The sequence below is a fragment of the Urtica dioica genome, chromosome 8, assembly GCF_054948205.1.
Source record: "Urtica dioica subsp. dioica isolate 48M chromosome 8, U.dioica_male_clone48M_v1_H2, whole genome shotgun sequence".
In the NCBI taxonomy this organism is placed as follows: Eukaryota; Viridiplantae; Streptophyta; class Magnoliopsida; order Rosales; family Urticaceae; genus Urtica; species Urtica dioica.
Window position 1 is genome coordinate 32,844,684 of NC_142763.1, and position 19,724 is coordinate 32,864,407.

The 19,724-nt window shown below is 36.8% G+C and overlaps 1 protein-coding gene and 1 pseudogene across 1 annotated transcript; both read left to right on the forward strand.

Moving 5' to 3' along the window:
* Positions 1-10,981: 10,981 nt before the first annotated feature.
* LOC149389309 (uncharacterized) lies at positions 10,982-13,415 on the forward strand (annotated as a pseudogene).
* A 1,603-nt stretch (positions 13,416-15,018) lies between these two features.
* LOC149389310 (uncharacterized) lies at positions 15,019-17,143 on the forward strand. Its single transcript, XM_089621885.1, has 3 exons — positions 15,019-15,271; positions 15,691-16,035; positions 16,174-17,143. Exons 1-3 carry the CDS (start codon positions 15,089-15,091, stop codon positions 16,219-16,221), a joined length of 576 nt encoding a protein of 191 aa, XP_089478011.1. The 5' UTR covers positions 15,019-15,088; the 3' UTR covers positions 16,222-17,143.
* Positions 17,144-19,724: the final 2,581 nt, after the last annotated feature.

Sequence of the window (19,724 nt, forward strand, 5' to 3'; positions counted from 1 at the left end):
TGTTTGGCGTGAGGCTGTGGAGGAAAAGGATTAAGCTTTCTTTCTTCTTCATCTTCAACGAGAGGTAAGCAATCCTTAATGAATCTATCTCTCAGGTCCGATTTTAGGTTGTGAAAATTAGGGGGTAAAATCATTGATAAAATGACTCACGGACAATGATAAAATGATACAACATTATATTATTTTTCACATTATTTTTGCAAATTAAATTTTGTTGTGATGATGACCCCTCCTCAGATTTAGCTTCATCTAAACATATTATGCAACAATGTGAGTGTGTGTCTTGGGAGCGGCTGCAACAATGTGCATGTTGTCACTGTGTGCTTACTGCAAAGTGAGTGTGAATGAGTCTTAATTTGTGAGTGTGTGTGGCTGTGTGTTTGCATGTCTGTGAATAGATAAGACGAAAATAAAATGTCCATGGAGTACTCTCTATGGACCTGAGATAGTGAAAATAAAATTTATGTATGTGATAGAAGAATCTAATAATGTCTTAGGCACTTGAAACTCTTAGTCCAACGGCTTTATGAAATTGTAACTTCAGCTAGAGTTTTTGCCTTTCTATTTGGTCTCCTGATTACGGATCTGGTTTGACCTCTCTCTCTCTCTCTCTCTCTCTCTCTCTCTCTCTTACCTCCGTCCAGGTTACTTGAATTTAGTCGAGGCTAGTTCAGCAGCGAGACAAGGCAGCTAGGTCTTATTCGACTGTTCCACGACACGAAACGAGCAGTGGCGCTGAGAACAATGGCTTCATTTTTGTCCAGCGACAAAGGAGAGCTGCTCAGTTTCGTCCACTCACTACAGATTCATATTGTCTGTGCGAATATATGTTCGCTTCTGAGAGCGACTCGAGGTCCACAATGGTTTCCCTTGTGTCGGGCTCTTGTGATCAGCCTTGGACAGATCGCTCGGGTCTCTTGAGGTAGCAAACAAGAACTTTGTTATCATTATATGATCTATTTCTTGTAATGATTTTGTAGTGTCATAGGTTTAAGTATAATTTTCATTGTAATTCATGACTTGGTATTTTTTTTATGGCATTGGTTTAAGATTTGGGTATAAGATTGTATTTAATATTTTTTATTTGCTATATTAAATTATAAATAATTAAAATCGGTGGGATATTATATGTTGTTTTGTTGTATTTATAATTTATTTTCTATTTTTAATTATAAATGTTTTTTTATTTTATATTTATATAAATATATATTTTTATTAAAAAATTGCTCTACACAAATAAGATGGAGTCTATATTGTTAAAATATAATTTCATACATATAAACTACAATTAAAAAATGTACTCTTCAACATAAAAGACTAGAATCATAGGTAAATAGATAAATTATAACTACTCTTTAAAGCTGTAGTGTTTATAGACTCTCAACTTGAACAACTACAGCTAAACAATGTAGTCTTTAACAGAAAAGACAGGAGTTATAGGCAAAGAGATAAGACTCCAGTGCAATAGATGACACAAAAACGCCGTAGTCTGTCTAATTAAATCAATTAAGACTACTTGTTAAAACTGTAGTGTTTTTTTCTTATGTAATTGAGTTATATATAACTACATCATAACGCTGTAGTATTTATAGATGAAACTAGTAAGACTACATCTATAAAATGTAGTTATATATTTTAACTACAGTCTTATAAAACAGATACACTACGGCCAAAAACTGGAGTCATGATCAAAGAGATAAGACTCCAGTGCAATAGATGACAGTCGGTAAACTGTAGTCGACTTAAAATGACTACGGCGTTCGGCAGTAGTTAGAGGCCAAATTTTTGGTAGTGGCAAAGCCTACACCACTAGACTCCCCTACTCTAGACGTTCTTTATCTCTCTCTCTTGGCAATATCGTAAAACAAGCTACATGTTATGTGTCTCGGACTCTTTTAAAGATACGCATAAAATTTAAATAACCATTTTCCTCTCTCATTTCAAACCATCTTCATCTCTCTCTTTAACCCGCTCCACCGATTTCTGACCATTTCCAACGTCTCCAAGTGATTCCGGCGAGTTCCACCGGCGTTCTAGTGATTCCGAAAAGTGTTCAAGCCCTTTGCATTTCTGTTGAAGGAGAGAAACCTGTCTCTTCTCTATTGAATGTCTGCTTCTCTTTCTCTACCATCAAATGAGAATTTCACTCCACAAACTCTCTCTACAAACTTTTTGGGGCCACTGAAGAGCATCAAGATGACCAGGTACTCTCTTATTTTTAATCTTCTTTTCTTTGTTCTTCACCTTCCATTTACCCATTTTCTTCCGCTTCCACTACGCTTTTCTTTTTTCTTTTTTTTTTCTTTTTTTTTTTTTACTTTTTTTTGGGTTTATATTTTGTTTTGTTGAGAACCCACGTCTAGTTTTTAATCATATAAAAGTATTAGTGTATAACTAAATTACACTGTTGAATGTCTAAAATTTTACAAGTCAATTTACAAATCTCCCGCAGTGACCAATCTTTGTATCCTTCAGTTGATCGCTATGCTATCATGGAAATAAAATCAAATCAAAATAATCTATAATTAAAGCTCCGGACACGAGATATTTGACACACTATTTCTCTCTCTCTCTCTCTCTCTCTCTCTCTCTCTCTCTCTCTCTTTTCACATAAAAAATCCAAAATTACATTAAATTTTGGTTACGACCTAAGTTTAATCGCGTAATTCAAATACTCGAAGGGCAATTCACTAAGTAGCTCGCCGCTTTGATGTCGCATCTTCGTGGTATTTTTCAACATTAATTTTAATACTCTTAAATTTATTTCAAAGGACTTGTAATACTCATAAATTTGATATTCAATGTATTGTGTTGTAAGATGTTGATATATATCTCGATGGTTGATAATATGTTTTAGTCTCGTTCGTGACTCCTATATACTAAATTTGCAATATAACACAAACCCTAAAAGGCCCTGGATTTGAATGAATTGCATTGTTTATTTGTTTTACTTTCAAATATTGGAACTAATTATTTTTAAACAACCTCTTACAAAATTAAAGAGAGAGTTATACATGTTTTATTTAGACTCCTACGTTAAAATGAGCTTATATGACACATTATAAGTGTGGCGAATGATTTGAGCTATATTTTAAACATTTAAATCCTTGAGTTATAATTTTAATACACGTTATAATATATATTAAACCAGCTCTTACGATTATTAAAAGGGAGAATTAGACATGATTTATTTAGACTCATACATTATAACGTTAGTTTAATTATCTGATGATTTAAAAAAAAATATACATCTTCACCTTATGTGCCACACTATAAGATTGCTTAAATAATCTTAGCTACATTTTAAATATTTAAATTGTTGACTTATAATTTTAATTCACGTTATTAGATTGTCACTCGAGTGGCGCAGTTGTAACTTATGTTCCTGTAATGCAAAATTTAGCCGAAACTTGATCCTCCTATTCTGACGCTTCTTGGTCAAACTCAAAGATGCTTTTAGAAACTTCAAATTAAGTTTCTTCAATATATGCGCCAAGTTGATTGAATGAATCACATCTACTTTCCACTAGATCACTTGTAACAAAGGAGAAAAATAATATTGCTCCTCCTCAGTCTAGAGTATAATCGCCTTCTTTTCTGTCATGTTCGAAGGATAGTCGAATTTCTTCAAAGGATAGTCCGTCAAAAGTAATGTTTGTTAGGTTTACAATATATATATATTTTTTTTGAGGGAAACCAAATTTTCATTAAAAAAGGGTAAAAAAACCCATCAATACATGAGAATAACACCCTAGTACATGGAACACCAAGACCTAAGTCGAAGTGAATCTGACACTAAGTTCCGGTAATCGTACGTTTTGTGCATGCTTCCGACAATGGTAAGAACGACGAACACAAATAGAGTACACATGAGGCTCGTTCAAACCAAAGATGGTCGATGGACAAATCCAATCAACCTCGGTCCGATGACCACGAAGAAGATGACTCTTCAACCTGCATAGAACAAAATCTAACAGGACATCCACTACGGGATAGGGGACGACGGATAACCCGACTCCAAAACAAACCAAAAAAAGCAAAACACAACAATAAAAATAGAGGTTCATGACAACACCGAAAATTAAATAAACTAAAATGAACGTTAAATGAGCAACCGAGATCTGATAAAAAACACCAAGATGATGGACGAAAGATGAACAAGAGGGGTCCCGTCGCACCACCGTCGCCGACGAACCCAGCCGCACTGCCAACGTCGCCGAGCCCAGCTGCACCTCCATCGTCGCCGAGCCCAGCCGCACCGCCATCACCAGCGAGCCACTCTGCGTCACCATCGCCGACGAACACAACCACGCAGCCACCGCCAGCGGGCCACTCCGCACCGCCAAGGCTGACGCACTCGGCCGCGCCGCAAGCGTCGACGAGCCACACCGCACCACTGTCGCCGCCAACCGTAGCAACGCCGTCGCCCGAGGAATCCGGCAGCGCTGCCTCCACTGTCGTCTCCGTCGCCAGCGATGACCCCAAACAAAGACCCCATCTTCCATCAAACTCGGATATCTCTTCTCTTCCATCAAACTTGGCTAGTTTATGCGTGAAATTTTTTTTGGCTAGTTTGTTAAGTTTATGGAAACTTTAGCTACTTTACAATATTGAAGTTTTAAGTGGTTTAACCCATCTAATTTTTCATGGATTTTAGGTTTAGCTTAATATAAAAGTCATCAACGGTAAGGGATAAGTTTAAATGAGCACGATATCATTATTTTTTAATTAGGAATTATTCCTATAAACTATAACTTTGACATCCTCAATACTTTTTTACCAAAATCTAATATATCAAAATTAATCCAAAAGTATGACTTTTTTATATGGGCAGTGTAGCAAAATAGCAAAAATGAAACTATGAAATTTGTTTTTAGCCCATGTTTCACAACTTTCAGGGAAATAGCTAACATGTTTATGTGACAATAATTAAGGTATGTTTTGCCCTTATTTATTAACAAATTCGTAATTTTTCTCTCTCCTATTTTTTTCCTACACTTTTTTTACATAAAAAATTCAAAAAACCATATCTATCTCATATGAACTCGAAATTGAGTGATTCCAAATCCTACGGATTCATGACGCCGAGATCTTCAAAAATAGATCCATTGTGTTTGATGAAAAATCATGTTTAATACCATAGATGTAGAAAAATCACATTACTACATTAAATATGGAAATAACTGAAATTTTTTGAAATTATCAAAAAAATAAATGGAAACGTAAATATGATGCATTAAACATAATTTTTCATCAAACACAATGGATCTATTTTTTGAAGTTTTGATGCAAAAAAAATTATTTGAAAAAAATAGGAGAGAGAAAGTGACGAATTTGTTAATAAATAAGAGTAAATCAGACTTAATTATTGCCACATAAGCTATTTGGTTATTTCCCTAAAAATTGTCAAACATAGGCTAGATCCAAAATCACATGTTTAAAGTGGCTTAGTTAGTTACAAATCTCTTCTTATATTTGTTTGTATAAAACTACACTCAATGAAATATCTATTTAACTTTTTTTTTTTTTATATTTCGTCAACCTAGTTTATTTACATGGTCATCAATAATCTATAAAAGCAAAATAATATGCGGAATGAATAATTCTCATTAACAAATAAAGGGGTATTTATACACATACAATCAGGAAAACCTAATCAGACTCTAACTAAACCCTAAATAATAAAGCCCATCTAACAATCAGCCTATTGGGCTATTTAATGATAATACACGTTAATAAGCAAGAGAGGAACGAAATTACACAATTAAACAATGTACATTACGTGATTTAACACTCCCCCTCAAGTTGGTGCAAAGATATCTATCATGCCCAACTTGCTTATAAAGTCTTCAAACTTCAGCTTGTAGAGCCCTTTGGTGAGAACATCTGCTAGTTGTTCTGATGTTGGGACGAATGGCATGCAGATTTCTCCCCTTTCTAGCTTCTCTTTGATGAAGTGACGATCTATCTCCACATGCTTGGTCCTATCGTGTTGAACCGGATTGTTGGCAATGCTGATGGCAGACTTATTATCACAGAATAGCTTCATAGGAGTTGTGAACTTGATTTGTAGCTCATTCAAGATGCCTCTGATCCAGAGGATTTCACAAATACCTTGGGCCATAGCTCGGAACTCAGCCTCTGCACTACTCCGAGACACAACAGCCTGTTTCTTACTCCTCCATGTTACAAGATTACCCCACACAAAGGTACAATATGCTGATGTTGATCGCCGGTCATCTAACCACCCGGCATAATCAGCATCTGTGAATACTTCAATCTGCCTCCCCTCACTCTTTTTGAAGAGAACTCCTTTTCCTGGGCTTCCTTTGAGGTAGTGAAGAATGCGATACACTGCCTCTAGATGATCATTGGAGGGGTTGTGCATATGCTGACTTACAAGACTTACTGAGTAGGCAATGTCAGGCCGAGTGTGAGCTAAGTAAATGAGCTTTCCAACCAACCTTTGGTACCTTGCTTTATCTGCCGGATCCTCACCATCTGACTTTGAGAGTTTATGGTTTGGATCAATTGGAGTAGAGGCAGGTTTGCAGCCGAGTAGACCTGTCTCCTTGAGTAGATCAAGCACGTACTTTCTTTGTGAGATTGCAATCCCCTTTGATGATCTGGCAACTTCCATACCTAGGAAGTATTTAAGGCTTCCTAGATCTTTCACCTCAAATTGCTGAGCTAGGAACCTTGTCAACTTGCTGAGTTCAGCCTCATCATCACCTGTCATCACAATGTCATCCACATAAACAATCAATATGGCGAGTTTACCATTTAGAGAGTGTTTTTAGAACATGGTATGATCACTGTGGGCTTGTGTGTATTGCTGATCCTTCATTGCCTTTGTAAATCTGCCAAACCAAGCTCGTGGAGATTGCTTGAGCCCATATAACGCCTTCTTTAGGAAACACACTTTCCCATTTGTATTCTGGTCAAATCCCGAAGGGGGCTGCATAAAGACCTCTTCTTCTAGTTCTCCGTTGAGGAAGGCATTCTTGACGTCAAATTGTCGTAGAGGCCAATCAAGATTCACGGCAAGAGAGAGCAGAACTTTGACTGTGTTGAGCTTGGCAACCGGAGCAAAGGTCTCCTCATAATCAAGCCCATAGGTTTGAGTGAACCCACGAGCAACCAGCCTTGCTTTGTACCTGTCAATTACTCCCTCAGCATTATACTTGATAGTAAAGATCCACTTGCAATCAACCATTTGTTTTCCCTTAGGTAACTCAGTCATCTCCCAAGTCTCATTCTTCTTAAGAGCTCTCATTTCCTCTAAAACAGCTTCCTTCCACTTAGGACTACTTAGAGCTTCATGTATAGAACTAGGAACCTCATCAGTCATAAGATTAGTGGTAAAGGCTCTAAAGGTAGGAGAAAGGTTTTGATATGAGACATAATTAGATAAAGGGTACATGGGAAACTTTTCGGCTTTTCTAGTGGTGCAATTTATGGTTCCTTTTCTAAGTGCAATAGGCTCATCTATGCTTTCTGACTCATCTAGGCTTTCTGACTCATCACTCCTTTCAATGGCTATGGGTGAATTATGGATGATAGGAGATGTGTTACCTTGGCCTGAGCTCGGTTCTGATGATGACAATGCTGGAGTTTCTACTTCATTCTCTGATTGCACTCTTGAGTTAACACGGAAATCAGTACTTGGTTCCTCAATTGAATCAGTTCTATTTTCATTAGATGATGAAATAACATTGGGCACACGTGTAGGTAAAGGTACAGAATTAGGTAAGGTGTGATTTAATTCCCAAAAACATTCTTCATTACCATTTATCTCCCCCTGAAGAGAGTTTTTCTCAAAGAATGGTTTGTTTTCAAAAAATGTGACGTCCATACTTACAAAGAATTTACCCGAGCTGGGATCATAACATTTAAAACCTTTTTGAGTTGGTCAAAAACCAAGAAAGATGCATTTTATTGCTCTAGGGTCCAATTTTCCTCATTCATGATTATGAATGTGAACAAAGGCAGTACACCCAAATATTTTTGGAGAAAGATGTGTGAAACATTTATTTTCAGGAAAATACGTTTTTAGTGTTTTAATGGGAGTATTATAGCTAAGAACTTTGCTAGGCATTCTATTAATTAGATATGCAGCAGTTAGTAAAGCATCTCCCCAAAAACGTTTTGGAACATTCATTGAAAACATTAGAGCTCGAGTAACTTCAAGTAGGTGTCTATTTTTTTCTTTCGGCAATTCCATTTTGTTGAGGTGTATAAACACAAGAACTTTGATGGATTATGCCTTTTTCAATTAAAAACTCACCAAGGATTTTATTAAAGTACTCTCTACCATTATCAGTTCTTAAAATCTGTATCCGGCTATTAAATTGAGTTTCAACCATTTTGTAAAACGTTTTAAACATGTTTTCAGCCTTAGATTTATCCTTTAAAAGGTATATCCATGTGTTTCTAGTATGATCATCAATGAAAGTAATGAACCAACGTGTACCAGTTATATTTTTTACACGTGATGGTCCCCAAATATCACTATGAATTAAGGCAAAAGGTTTTGATGGATTATATTTCAAAGTAGGAAAACTAGACCTTTTGTGTTTTGCTAATTGACAAACTTCACATTGCAAAAGATCAATATTCTTATTTTGAAATATAGAAGGAAACAAATGCTTTAAATAACTAAAACTTGGATGACCTAAACGAAAGTGCCATAACATTATTTCATCAGATACTGAAAATAAACTAGAACAATTTGGTTTCTGAATTTGTTTACTCAAGGTGTTCTCAGATGTGAAGTAGTAGAGCCCTCCATATTCTTTAGCACTGCCAATCATCGTCCCCGAGCTTAGGTCCTGAAAATCATAACAAGAAGGCACAAACGTGAGTTTACATTGTGAATCAATTGACAATTTATGGACAGAGATCAGGTTATAGGCAAGTTTAGGAACATGAAGGACATTTAATAGGGTCATTGATGGGGATAAAATAATTGAACCTTTCCCAGTAATTGCAGCAAAAGAACCATCTGCAATTTTTACTTTTTCATGACCAGAACAAGGATAATATGTGTGAAAAAGATAAGATGAGCCAGTCATGTGGTTTGTAGCACCTGAATCTAAAACCCATGGATTGGAATTTTCTAGGGTGGTTTTTAGGGCTGCTACATGAATACCTTTGTGTGCTAGGTTTGATGAGGGCTGATGAGATGACCATAGCTTAAACAATTGCTCTAAGTTGTCTTTAGAGAAGGAAATCTGATCTTGAGTTGAAGATGAAGCTCTAGGGCTGCCTGGTTGAGACTTTGGCGGCTGAGACCACTCCATGAAATTACTTCCATTCAGCTTATGAGAAGTAATGAAATTAATGGAATGGGAAAGAGAAGAATTTTCGCCTGGGTTGATAGAATTAATTCCACCAGACTTAGAGGAATTTCCAGTAAAGCTGGAATTATTAGAATCGGCCATGAGAGTTTGGTCACGAATTCTAGAGGTGTTTAGGGAAGGGTTTGCGATTTTGTGGCTCTGATACCATAAAAGCAAAATAATATGTGGAATGAATAATTCTCATTAACAAATAAAGGGGTATTTATACACATACAATCAGGAAAACCTAATCAGACTCTAACTAAACCCTAAATAATAAAGCCCATCTAACAATCAGCCTATTGGGCTATTTAATGATAATACACGTTAATAAGCAAGAGAGGAACGAAATTACACAATTAAACAATGTACATTACGTGATTTAACAATCTATCATATTTATTGACATTACAATTTTTTTTTGGAAACTGAGAAAATCTGGATGTAGGTTCAAAATTACAAGCAAACCAAACAAAAATCAACAACTACGCATCCGAATCAATCTCGTTTCGAGCCTCTCTCCATTTATCGACGAAGATTTAGGTTTACTGGTCATGGCTTTTAACTTTCGAGTTTGGGTTTGAGTTTTGGTGTTTTTTTTTGTCATGTTTGATGGAGAAGAACAAGAAATAAATAAATAAGAAGAAGAAGAACATAAATCTTGACGGAGAAGAAGATGAATCAATTTAGAGGCGAAGAGAGAGAGAGAGAGAGAGAGAGAGAGAGAGAGAGAGAGAGATTTATGTCCATATCAGCGTGTTTCACGCTTCCACTCTCTCCAAAGCCTAGTATATACCTAATATTATGAAAAATCTGGGAAACAAAAAATAGACTTGAAAAAACTAGAAATTCGTTTAAAGATTTATTGACATTTTGTTTTTTATTGACATGAATGTCAATAAATCTTCAAACAATTATGAAAAATTCTTTGAAGATTCATTGACATCGTTGTCAATATTTTTTTTTTATATGTCAATAAATTTTCAACAGACCAAATTCTTTGAAAATTTATTGACTTCCAAAAAACTTATTGACAACGATGTCAATAAATTTTCAAAAAATTTTCCAGAATCGTTTGAAGATTTATTGATATCTATGTCAATAAAAAGACAAAATGGCAATAAATCTTCAAACAAATTTCCAAATTCTTCTAACCATTTTTTTCCCGATTTATCAAATTTTCCAAATTTTGTTTTATTTTATTTTTTATTACTTCGCAGACCAAACGAAAAATAATCTCTAACTTTGCTTTTGTGACCATTAAGTAAATACAAAAAAAATTAAAAAAAAATATATTATGAAGGATATTTTTGTAAAAATACATATAAAAAAATGGCCATATGGTGGCAAAAATACCCAAAGTTTGAACATATTTGCATTTTCTTACCTATTGTTTCAAACCTGCGGGCAAAATACCTAAGGTTATATTTCATCAACTCCGTTACTACCTGTGGCGTTAAATTGGATGGGTATTACAGATGTCATCATCTGTGATTTAGTTGTATTAAAAGAATGAAATTCCGAAATATTAAATACATTTTATTAAAAAAGAACGAATTAAGAAAGAAAAAAACAAATAAACATAACGAGACAAAATAAACCTAATTTCTCGTTCAAATTCCCGTTCGAACGAACGAACGATGGACGAGCCTGAGTCGTCTAAGAATCCTGGCGTAGACAAAGATTACATGGCGACGAAGAACAATCCTGAAGACGAGGCTGTCGGAGTTGAAGACTTTGATCTCGCGGAGGAAGAGTTCGAAGATCCTGGGGAACACGAAGAAGACATGGCAAACACGAACAGGCCTTGGTGGCACATAGTCAATGAGGTCTGTCATGAAGGAGAGCCAGGAGAGGCGGGCAGTGACGACTCTGATGAAGCAAGAGACGAGAGCGACTTGGACAACCTTTGTAGCGATGAAGAAGAAGATACCGTGAAGAAGAGTAAGCAACGATACAATCCACGCACAAGGACAGAAGATTTCAAATTTAAAATAGGTATGGAGTTTCCTACAATTGATGATCTGAGGCATGTGTTAAAAGAAGAATTTATAAGGGGAGATAGGGAGTTCAGGTTTATGTTCAACGATAAGAGTCGGCTAAGAGCAGTGTGTAAGGGAAAAGGCTGTCCATGGACATTGTATGCAAGAAGACTTCATTCAGAGTCTAAAACAGTCAGAATTAACACTCTAGTGGATGAGCATGACTGTGGGATTGTTTTTGATAATAAGTTGATTAATAGTCAATGGTTAGCTAATCATTTTCTAGATCAGTTTAGGCTTAACCCCAATATGGATTTCCCGAGCTTTAGGGAAATGACAAAGGCTTCAAAGTTCAAGGATGTATCAAGTACAGTTTTCTACAGGGCAAAATCTAAGGCTAGGAGGGTATTAGAGGGTTCTATAAAGGATCGGTATGCCATTCTTGATAACTACTGTAGGCAGTTGATGGCTACAAATCCAGGAAGCACTGCTATTTTGAAAACTAAAATGGTGAATGGGAAAAGAATATTTGAAAGAGCATATGTCTGTTTAAAAGCATGCAAAGATGGGTTTAACAAAGGGTGTAGACCGTTGTTAGGCTTTGATGGTTGTTTTTTGAAGGGTTATTGCAAAGGAATGTTGCTAGCTGCTGTAGGAATAGATGCAAATAACTCTCAATACCCTGTAGCTTTTGCAGTAGTAGAAAAAGAAAACACTGCTACTTGGGGATGGTTTCTACAGCTTTTGAGTGAAGATTTGCAGATTGAAAACCCTAGAGTGTTCACTCTTATGAGTGACAGGCAGAAGGGTCTGGAAAAGTCTTTGGCCGAGACATTTCCAGGTGCTGAAGGCAGATTCTGTGTTAGGCATCTTCATGCTAACTTCAAGCAAGAGCATGGCGGTTTGTTGCTCAAACAGATGCTCTGGGGGTGTGCAAAAGCTACAACAATAGCTGAATTCTTGAGGAGAATGAGAGAGCTCAAAGAAGAAGACACAGCAGCATATGAGTGGCTAGCTCAGAAGAACCCTAGAGAATGGAGCAAGTCACACTTTAGAGAATACGTAAAGTGTGACATGCTCCTTAATAACTTGTGTGAGAGCTTTAATTCTACTATACTGCCTGCCAGAGACAAGCCGATTGTCACCCTCTTAGAAAAAATAAGATTCTGGTTGATGTGTCGGTTTGAAACCAAACGCCAAGCTGTACTTAAGTGGAAGCATGACGTGGGGAAGAGGATTATGGCCATTATAGAGTTGTACAAAAAATCAGCAAGGTAAATAATCTTTAATGTTTATCTCTTTCTTTTTCTTTCTTTGCAATTATTTTGTAATAATCTGTAATGGTATGGTCTTTATAAATTAGGTATTGTATGCCTACTCCAGCTGGAAATGGCAAGTTTCAAGTCACATTCATGGGTGCTTAATCACTGGTTGTTGACCTCAAAGAAAAGACATGTTCATGTAGAAGCTTTGACCTCACAGGTATGTTAATGTTTGAGTTAGTTAACCTTGTTAATGTTTTGACTTAATTTTGGACTGAATTAACCTTGTTTGGACTGAAGGTTTACCATGTCATCATGCCCTCTCTTGTATATGGTCATCCGGGTTAAATATTATGGACTTCATAGATCCATCATACAAGAGAGAGGCATACATCGCTGCTTACAGTGGTGTCATCCAGCCGATGACCAGTCCTGACAACTGGCCTGAACCTGGACTAAACCCCATCGAGCTTCCTGAAGACCATGTCATGCCCGGCAGACCAAAGAAGAAAAGGAACAGATCTGCTGATGAACCACCCCCTGCAGATGCAACAAAATACCCTAGAAGAGGCCAGAAGAACCACTGTAGTGTGTGCGGTGAAAGGGGACACTCTAAACGAACTTGTAAAAGCAAAACCCCACTGGTACGAAGTCTCGAATATTTTTAGTTGTACACTGAATTATTGTTGAGGTTAAGTAACATAGAAGTTGTTTTATTGCAGGTCAAAGCAACCAAAAAAAGAGGTAGACCAATCAAGGAAAATCCGGCACTGGAAACAGTCAAAAGAATTGAGAGAAGAAAGAGACAACAGAGATCAGCTGTAGAATGATGTTATTGTTGCTGAATTATGGATGTTTTTTTTTATGTTATTGTTGCTCAATTATGGATTTTTTTTATGTTATTGTTGCTCAATTGGTCTGGTTTAATTCACTATTATTGCTGCCTTTGCCTTTTGTGATGTTTATTGGTCTGGTTTAATTCACTACAATTGCTGCCTTTTGTGATGTTCATTGGTCTGGTCAAGAATCGTAATACAATTCACACACAACAGATTACAAACAGTACCGGTCTATCCATTCAGCAAACAGTCGGTCTCAGACTCAAAGATACATTTCCTCAGCTCGCTCCTCAGCTCGCTCCCCAGCTCGCTCGCTCCTCAGCACAGCTCGCTCCTCAGCTCAATACTAACACAAAGCAGTGGTCTCAAACTGGTTTGGTCTCAAAGAATCAGCTATCAAAATACATTTCATTTCAACATATTACAAACCAGTGGTCTCAGATTCAAAGATACATTTCAAGTATCATAATACAGTTCAAACACGAGATTACAAACATTCGGTCTATCCATTCAGGCCAAGATACATTGCAAACACAACACTAATACACATACAAATAAGGCAGCTATCATAATACTGTTGTCGCACGAAAATGAACAACTATTGAAAACCTCGGGCGGTTCGATCCAAGGCCGGACCAAGTGATCGCACCCGGGCCAAGAGTGTGAACTCGATAGTCTCGAGCTAGGGTTTTCTCCGATCAACCCGCCTCTCGGGAGAGGTAGGGGGTGAGGAGGAGGAGTGACCGTGCCTTGGTTGTCGGCTGCCTACGTACCCGTGCGTGGGATCAGGTCAGAACGTAGTTCAAGCGTGAAAGACGCAGTATGAGGCGTAGAACCTCGGCGGAGAAGCGTACTCGACGAAGGAGACGGGGCGCGAGGAGTCCTCGGCAACGTCTCAGAACCTCGGAGATCGCGTATGCGTCTAGCGTGTTAGACGCGCGAGGGGAACTCTAGTCGAGAACCCTTGGGGCGTGCTTGAGCACCGGAGAACGTTCGGTCAGAGGGAGCGACGTCCGGGAAGTCCCCGTGAGTGCTTCGGAACCTCTGAGAACGGGGGAGAGGGAAGAGAATCTGCTTCAGGCCAAATATGGCATCCAGAGAAGCAGAGAAGAGTAAGAAATCGAGCGTGTCGATAGGAGATGAAGAGAATTTATTCGATGGCTTTCCCCTCAATGGGAGGGGGTTTATATAGGCGTTTGAGGGCCTTAGAAGGGTCCTTTGGCGTCCATGTGGGACTAGGAACGCACCCCTCTTCAAGAGGGGGCGCATAACCCGCGGCGCTCAGGGCGCGGCGCACGGCGCGCAACCCGCGACAGGTTTGAAACAATAGGTAGGTATTTTGCCCGTAGGTTTGAAACAATAGGTAAGAAAATGCAAATATATTCAAACTTTGGATATTTTTGCCACCATTTTCTAAAAAAAAATCATACTTTCAGATCAGTTTTGACTTATTAGATTTTGAACACAATGTATCGAAGAGGTTATAGTAAGGTCTCGTAGGTTGAAAAGTAAGGTCTAAGGCGGGCCTTAAATCAGCCATTAAGCTGGGGCCTCAAAGGCCTTAATAAACGACAGTGAAAAGATAAGAAACGACAAGTTGGTGTGGAGAGAGAGAGAGAGACGGGGAGAGAGAGAGAGAGAGAGAGAGAGAGAGAGAGAGAGAGATGAGCGTGTTCGGAGGAGATAGTTGGGGAAGAGAAGCTCAACAACGGAAGAGACGGGTCGAGGATCTCGTGGCCGAAGAAGCCATTGATGAGAGCTCTTCCGTCAAGAAGCTCTCTAATGGAAAGTTCGCTTGTCTCGTCTGCCCTCACAATCCCGTCCTCGATTCTCTTCTCATGTTCTCTGTATGTTTTCGATTTGTATTTTTTTTTTTTTTTTTACTCCGTATCATATATTTCGCATTCGTTCTTGATTCTAACGATTTCGTTGCCACAAACACAAAAATACCTCATATTGGATGGAACCTTAAATACATGGTGTCTATATCCTAAAATGACTTCGAGAGAGTTTTATTTTTTATCTTCGATAAATGGTTGGTTTATGATTGAAATGTTTATCATTGATTTGATTCATCATTGCCTAAAACAACAAATAACATTCAAGAGGCAAAATAAAATGATTCTCATTTTATACAATGATCTGTTGAGGAGAACTTTTATTAGAGACATTACCCAGTCTTGCTGAGCTGATCGATCAGTAATTTCAGTATGAAAAACATCACCATTAAGATAATTAAATTTCTTAATTTTTTTTTTCCATACAGACACATTGTAAAGGATCGCGCCACCGAGCCGCGGAGTCGAGGCTGAAGGAAAGGGAATCGAGGAGAAGAGTCGGACCTTCTTCTTCTTCTTCCAATGTCAATGGCAGTAATCCAGTGATGAAAAAAAGACGAGAAGCCTCGTCGATAAAGCGAGACTATCGTGACGAAAATAGGCGTGGGAGCAGAGAATCGGGCTCGTCGGCGTTATCTCTCGCCGCAGAAACTTCCGGCGAGGGTGTTTCTGGAGAGGATTGGAAGGGCCGGGCATGGCAGGAGAGAGAGCTCAAGTTCACAGCTTCTGGGTGGAAGCGGGATTGCCATGGAGGATGGTACAAGGATGAGAATGTGAGGGTTTTAATTATTACTATTATTGTTCAGTTCTCTGGATTTGAATCTGTGATCTCTGTCAAGAGTTCGGGCTTTACGTGTTTTCTCTTTGTTATAGCTGTACAAGATATGGTTTAATTCATTTTTGTTTGGCAGGTTGAATTTGACTCTGACGAAGAGGACCCAAATGTCTGTCTCCGCTGATGTCTCACCGGAAAACTTTTGCGTGGGAGCTTTGTAACGAAGCAAGACTTTCGGTGAATTTCTGTTCCAAATTTATTTTTAGTGTACAGTTTGTAGGTGGTAAGCTCGAATGTGTCCCGATAGCTGGCACAATTCATAAGAAGAAAAAGTATATGTTCAATGAACTGGTTGGAATCGTGAAAAGAAAAGAAAAGAAAAGAAAAGAAAAGAAATCTCTATATAAAAAGATATTTTCGTTACTAAAGTTGGCAGAGGTATGATTTTTCATATAAACAAGATTCAGAAAACACACGGAAGACCAGATTAGAGCAAGCCGAAGAAAAGAAAACAAGGAAAAACAAAGCTAGAGAAGGTTGCGAAAAAAAAAGAGACACAAGACGGGTTTAAGCAAAAGGAAGATCGTAGGAACAAAAGTATCAAATCTCGCAGAGTTGCGTTTCATGTTTGGCCATTTAAACGAGTCGCAATCCAATTGATGAAGAGAGTCCGTTTGAGAGAAAGCACATAGTTGAACATTCCTCGTCCTAATAATGGCCTAAGGGCAAGCGAAGCCAAAAAGCACGCGAGATTTGGAGATGGAGAGTATCAGAGTAGAGTCGCTCTGGACCCAACTATACCAACGAGCCAAAGGAACCTTTCAGAAACTAATGTCATCCATCACGGGAGCGGAAATGTCTTTCCAAAAAAAAAAAAAAAAAAAACTGTATTATCTGAAGTGCTTTGGTTTGAATAATCTGAGCCCAGATATATATTCCGAACAACCATTCAAGGGTTGCTTTGTAATTGCATCCACACCGGAGGAAGTCGAGCCCTTCTGCGAACAATGACACATACTCGTATTGCTTGACGTAGACTCATTTCTTTTCTTGGGAAATTCTGATGTGGAACTAGAGTTAGTTAAATTAATACACTTCAAAATAATGTACCATATTGATAATCTGATCGAACTTGGAAATATAAACGAATAGTCGCATAGTATATATAGTTGATTACCAAAACCTTCTCATTCTTTAACTAGCTCAACTTTGCATGCGGTGAGACATTTAGTCAGTTAATGTTAGTTAACCATGGTAAATAATCAACTAACCGGATTGTAGTATTGAAGTACACTCTCCAAACTAGATATATATATATTACCGTGAAACTTATAGTTTGTTTAATATTCCATTTCGACAGTTAGTATTAGGAAGAAAACAAAAAAAAAATCATAAATAAATAGGAACTACATGCCGTACGTATGTGTGGATGTGTGTGTGTTTTCTGCGTTGTAATTTCAATGATTAGTCATAATTCCCTACACCAAACATGAATAAATAAAGTTAAGGTCTAAGCTAAAACTAAGTAGGATCCTTTTTTTCTTCTTTTGTCTTCTTTTTCCTTGTTTTGGACTGAGAAAGGATAAGAAAATATGGAAAATAACGATAGGACGTTTTCGTTTTTTCGACTTCGTCAATGAAGTATCATTATAACTGAGCTAGAAATTGCCAAGAACGTTCAGAAGAAAACATACAAGGAAAGATATATTGTGGTACACTGCAACAATGACACAGCGATAGCGTAAGATCGCAATCAAAAAAATAATATACGTATTATTGTGGTGCATGAGAATTGTAAATACGTGACATTTCGAGGCTCATTCGTGTCCATGTTAAAAAATATATTAAAATGATTGCATGGATCGTTGTCAGAGAAATACGGAGAAAAAAAATAATAATAATAAATAGAAGAATAGCACATGTAGAAAACATCCAAATTTGGGTACCTTTTTACTCCATAATACATGTGTTTGATGCAAACTTGAGCTTCCGTTGTAAAAAGATGCTTCTTCTAGACCAGTCACATTTGTTACCTTTTCAAAATTAAAATTAGAATAATAATAAAATGCAAATTTGTCTCGGAATGACCAAAGTAGTTCTCCATCCATTTAAAAATGAAATATTTCTCAGGAATAGCTATTGGACTTCAAATATAAATGACTAACATGACCAAAAAAAAAATATAGGCGTTGCATTATGTGTTACATCGTTTTTTCGATTAATATTTTAGAACACGTACGTAGAAGGATTTGGTCATATATTTTGTCTCGAAAAGCCAAGATAACTTTTCTAAACTTCTGAAGGCTAAAAAAAATCGGAGTAAGAACCAGGAATTCGGGAGTTCCAAAATGATTTTCGAATCGTGATAAAAGGGGAAGAATAAACTCCTTTTAAAGCCGAGAAAGAGAGCAAATTTTTTAACCGAACAAGAAGCAGTGTCATGTAACAATCATTAGCTCGGTTCCTTAGCCAACTTTGATCGTTCGAGAGATTCCAAACCTGACAAGAGACTAACTAGGCATTGTCCCGCTAAATGAGCATAGTTAGACCTTTTGATACTTAAAAGACTATTAATAATGCGCCATAAAGTTAATTGGTAAAAATGAAGCTTAGGTGAAATTTTAGGGATGGTAAATATAATTTATTCTCTTTGTTTCGTATATTTTCAAAGTGCTTGCCAAAAAATGATATAATGTATTAAAATGCAAGTAAGCTAAATCATTGAGAAAATGAACAGTTAGAAGTGATGTATGGATCGTACAAACATTTCAAAATGGAAAGAATGTGACGCAATGAAGTTGAATTATCTCTGATTCAACGACAATTGTAATATTTTACTATTCATACAAATTCATAATGGACTAAATAAATTAGACCGCTTAAAACGTTGAGATTACAAAATATCCAATACTTGGAAAGCCTTAGAAAAATAGCCAATTTGTGTGACGTGACAATGAAATCAATTTTTCAATCTTAATTTTAATTTTGTTGTATTATTTAAAAAATATTATATATTTATAATTATCTCTCTAGTTTTCTCTTATCAAACACTTTTTTTTCTAAGTTTTAAATTTCATAATTCAGTATCTTCTTTCTCACTCTCTCGTTCCATAATGGTATTTATTTTTATAGTTCAATTTTGTTTCATTTTTCATAAGATGCTTGAGAGAGAGAGAGAGAGAGAGAGAGAGAGAGAGAGAGAGAGAGAGAGAGAGAGAGAGAGAGAGAGAGAGAGAGAGAGAGAGAGAGAGAGAGAGAGAGAGTAATTGGTAAAAACATGGTATTTTATTAATTTACTTATTTACTTTATTATTGATCAAATGATTTTTTTGCTTCTCAGTTTTTTGTTTTTTTTCTCTTTTTTTTTATTATGTTACTCAAAAAATAAAAATGTGGGCTAGTAACCATAAGGGTATCAATGTCTTTATTAACTTATTTATTTTCATTAATTTTAAGATTGCAAAAATAACGAAATGTTGGCTAGTTTACAATTCAATGTTTGCTAACGACTACTTTGATAAACTACCCTTGAATTAATTTTTTTAACTTCACATAACCCAATAAAATATTTTAAATTTATATTTATTATTATCTAAGCATATTAATTTCTAGCAAAATAATGTATTTATAAAATAAGAGTATTTAATTGGAGATAAAAGTAAAACATGTTATTATTTGACAAAAAAA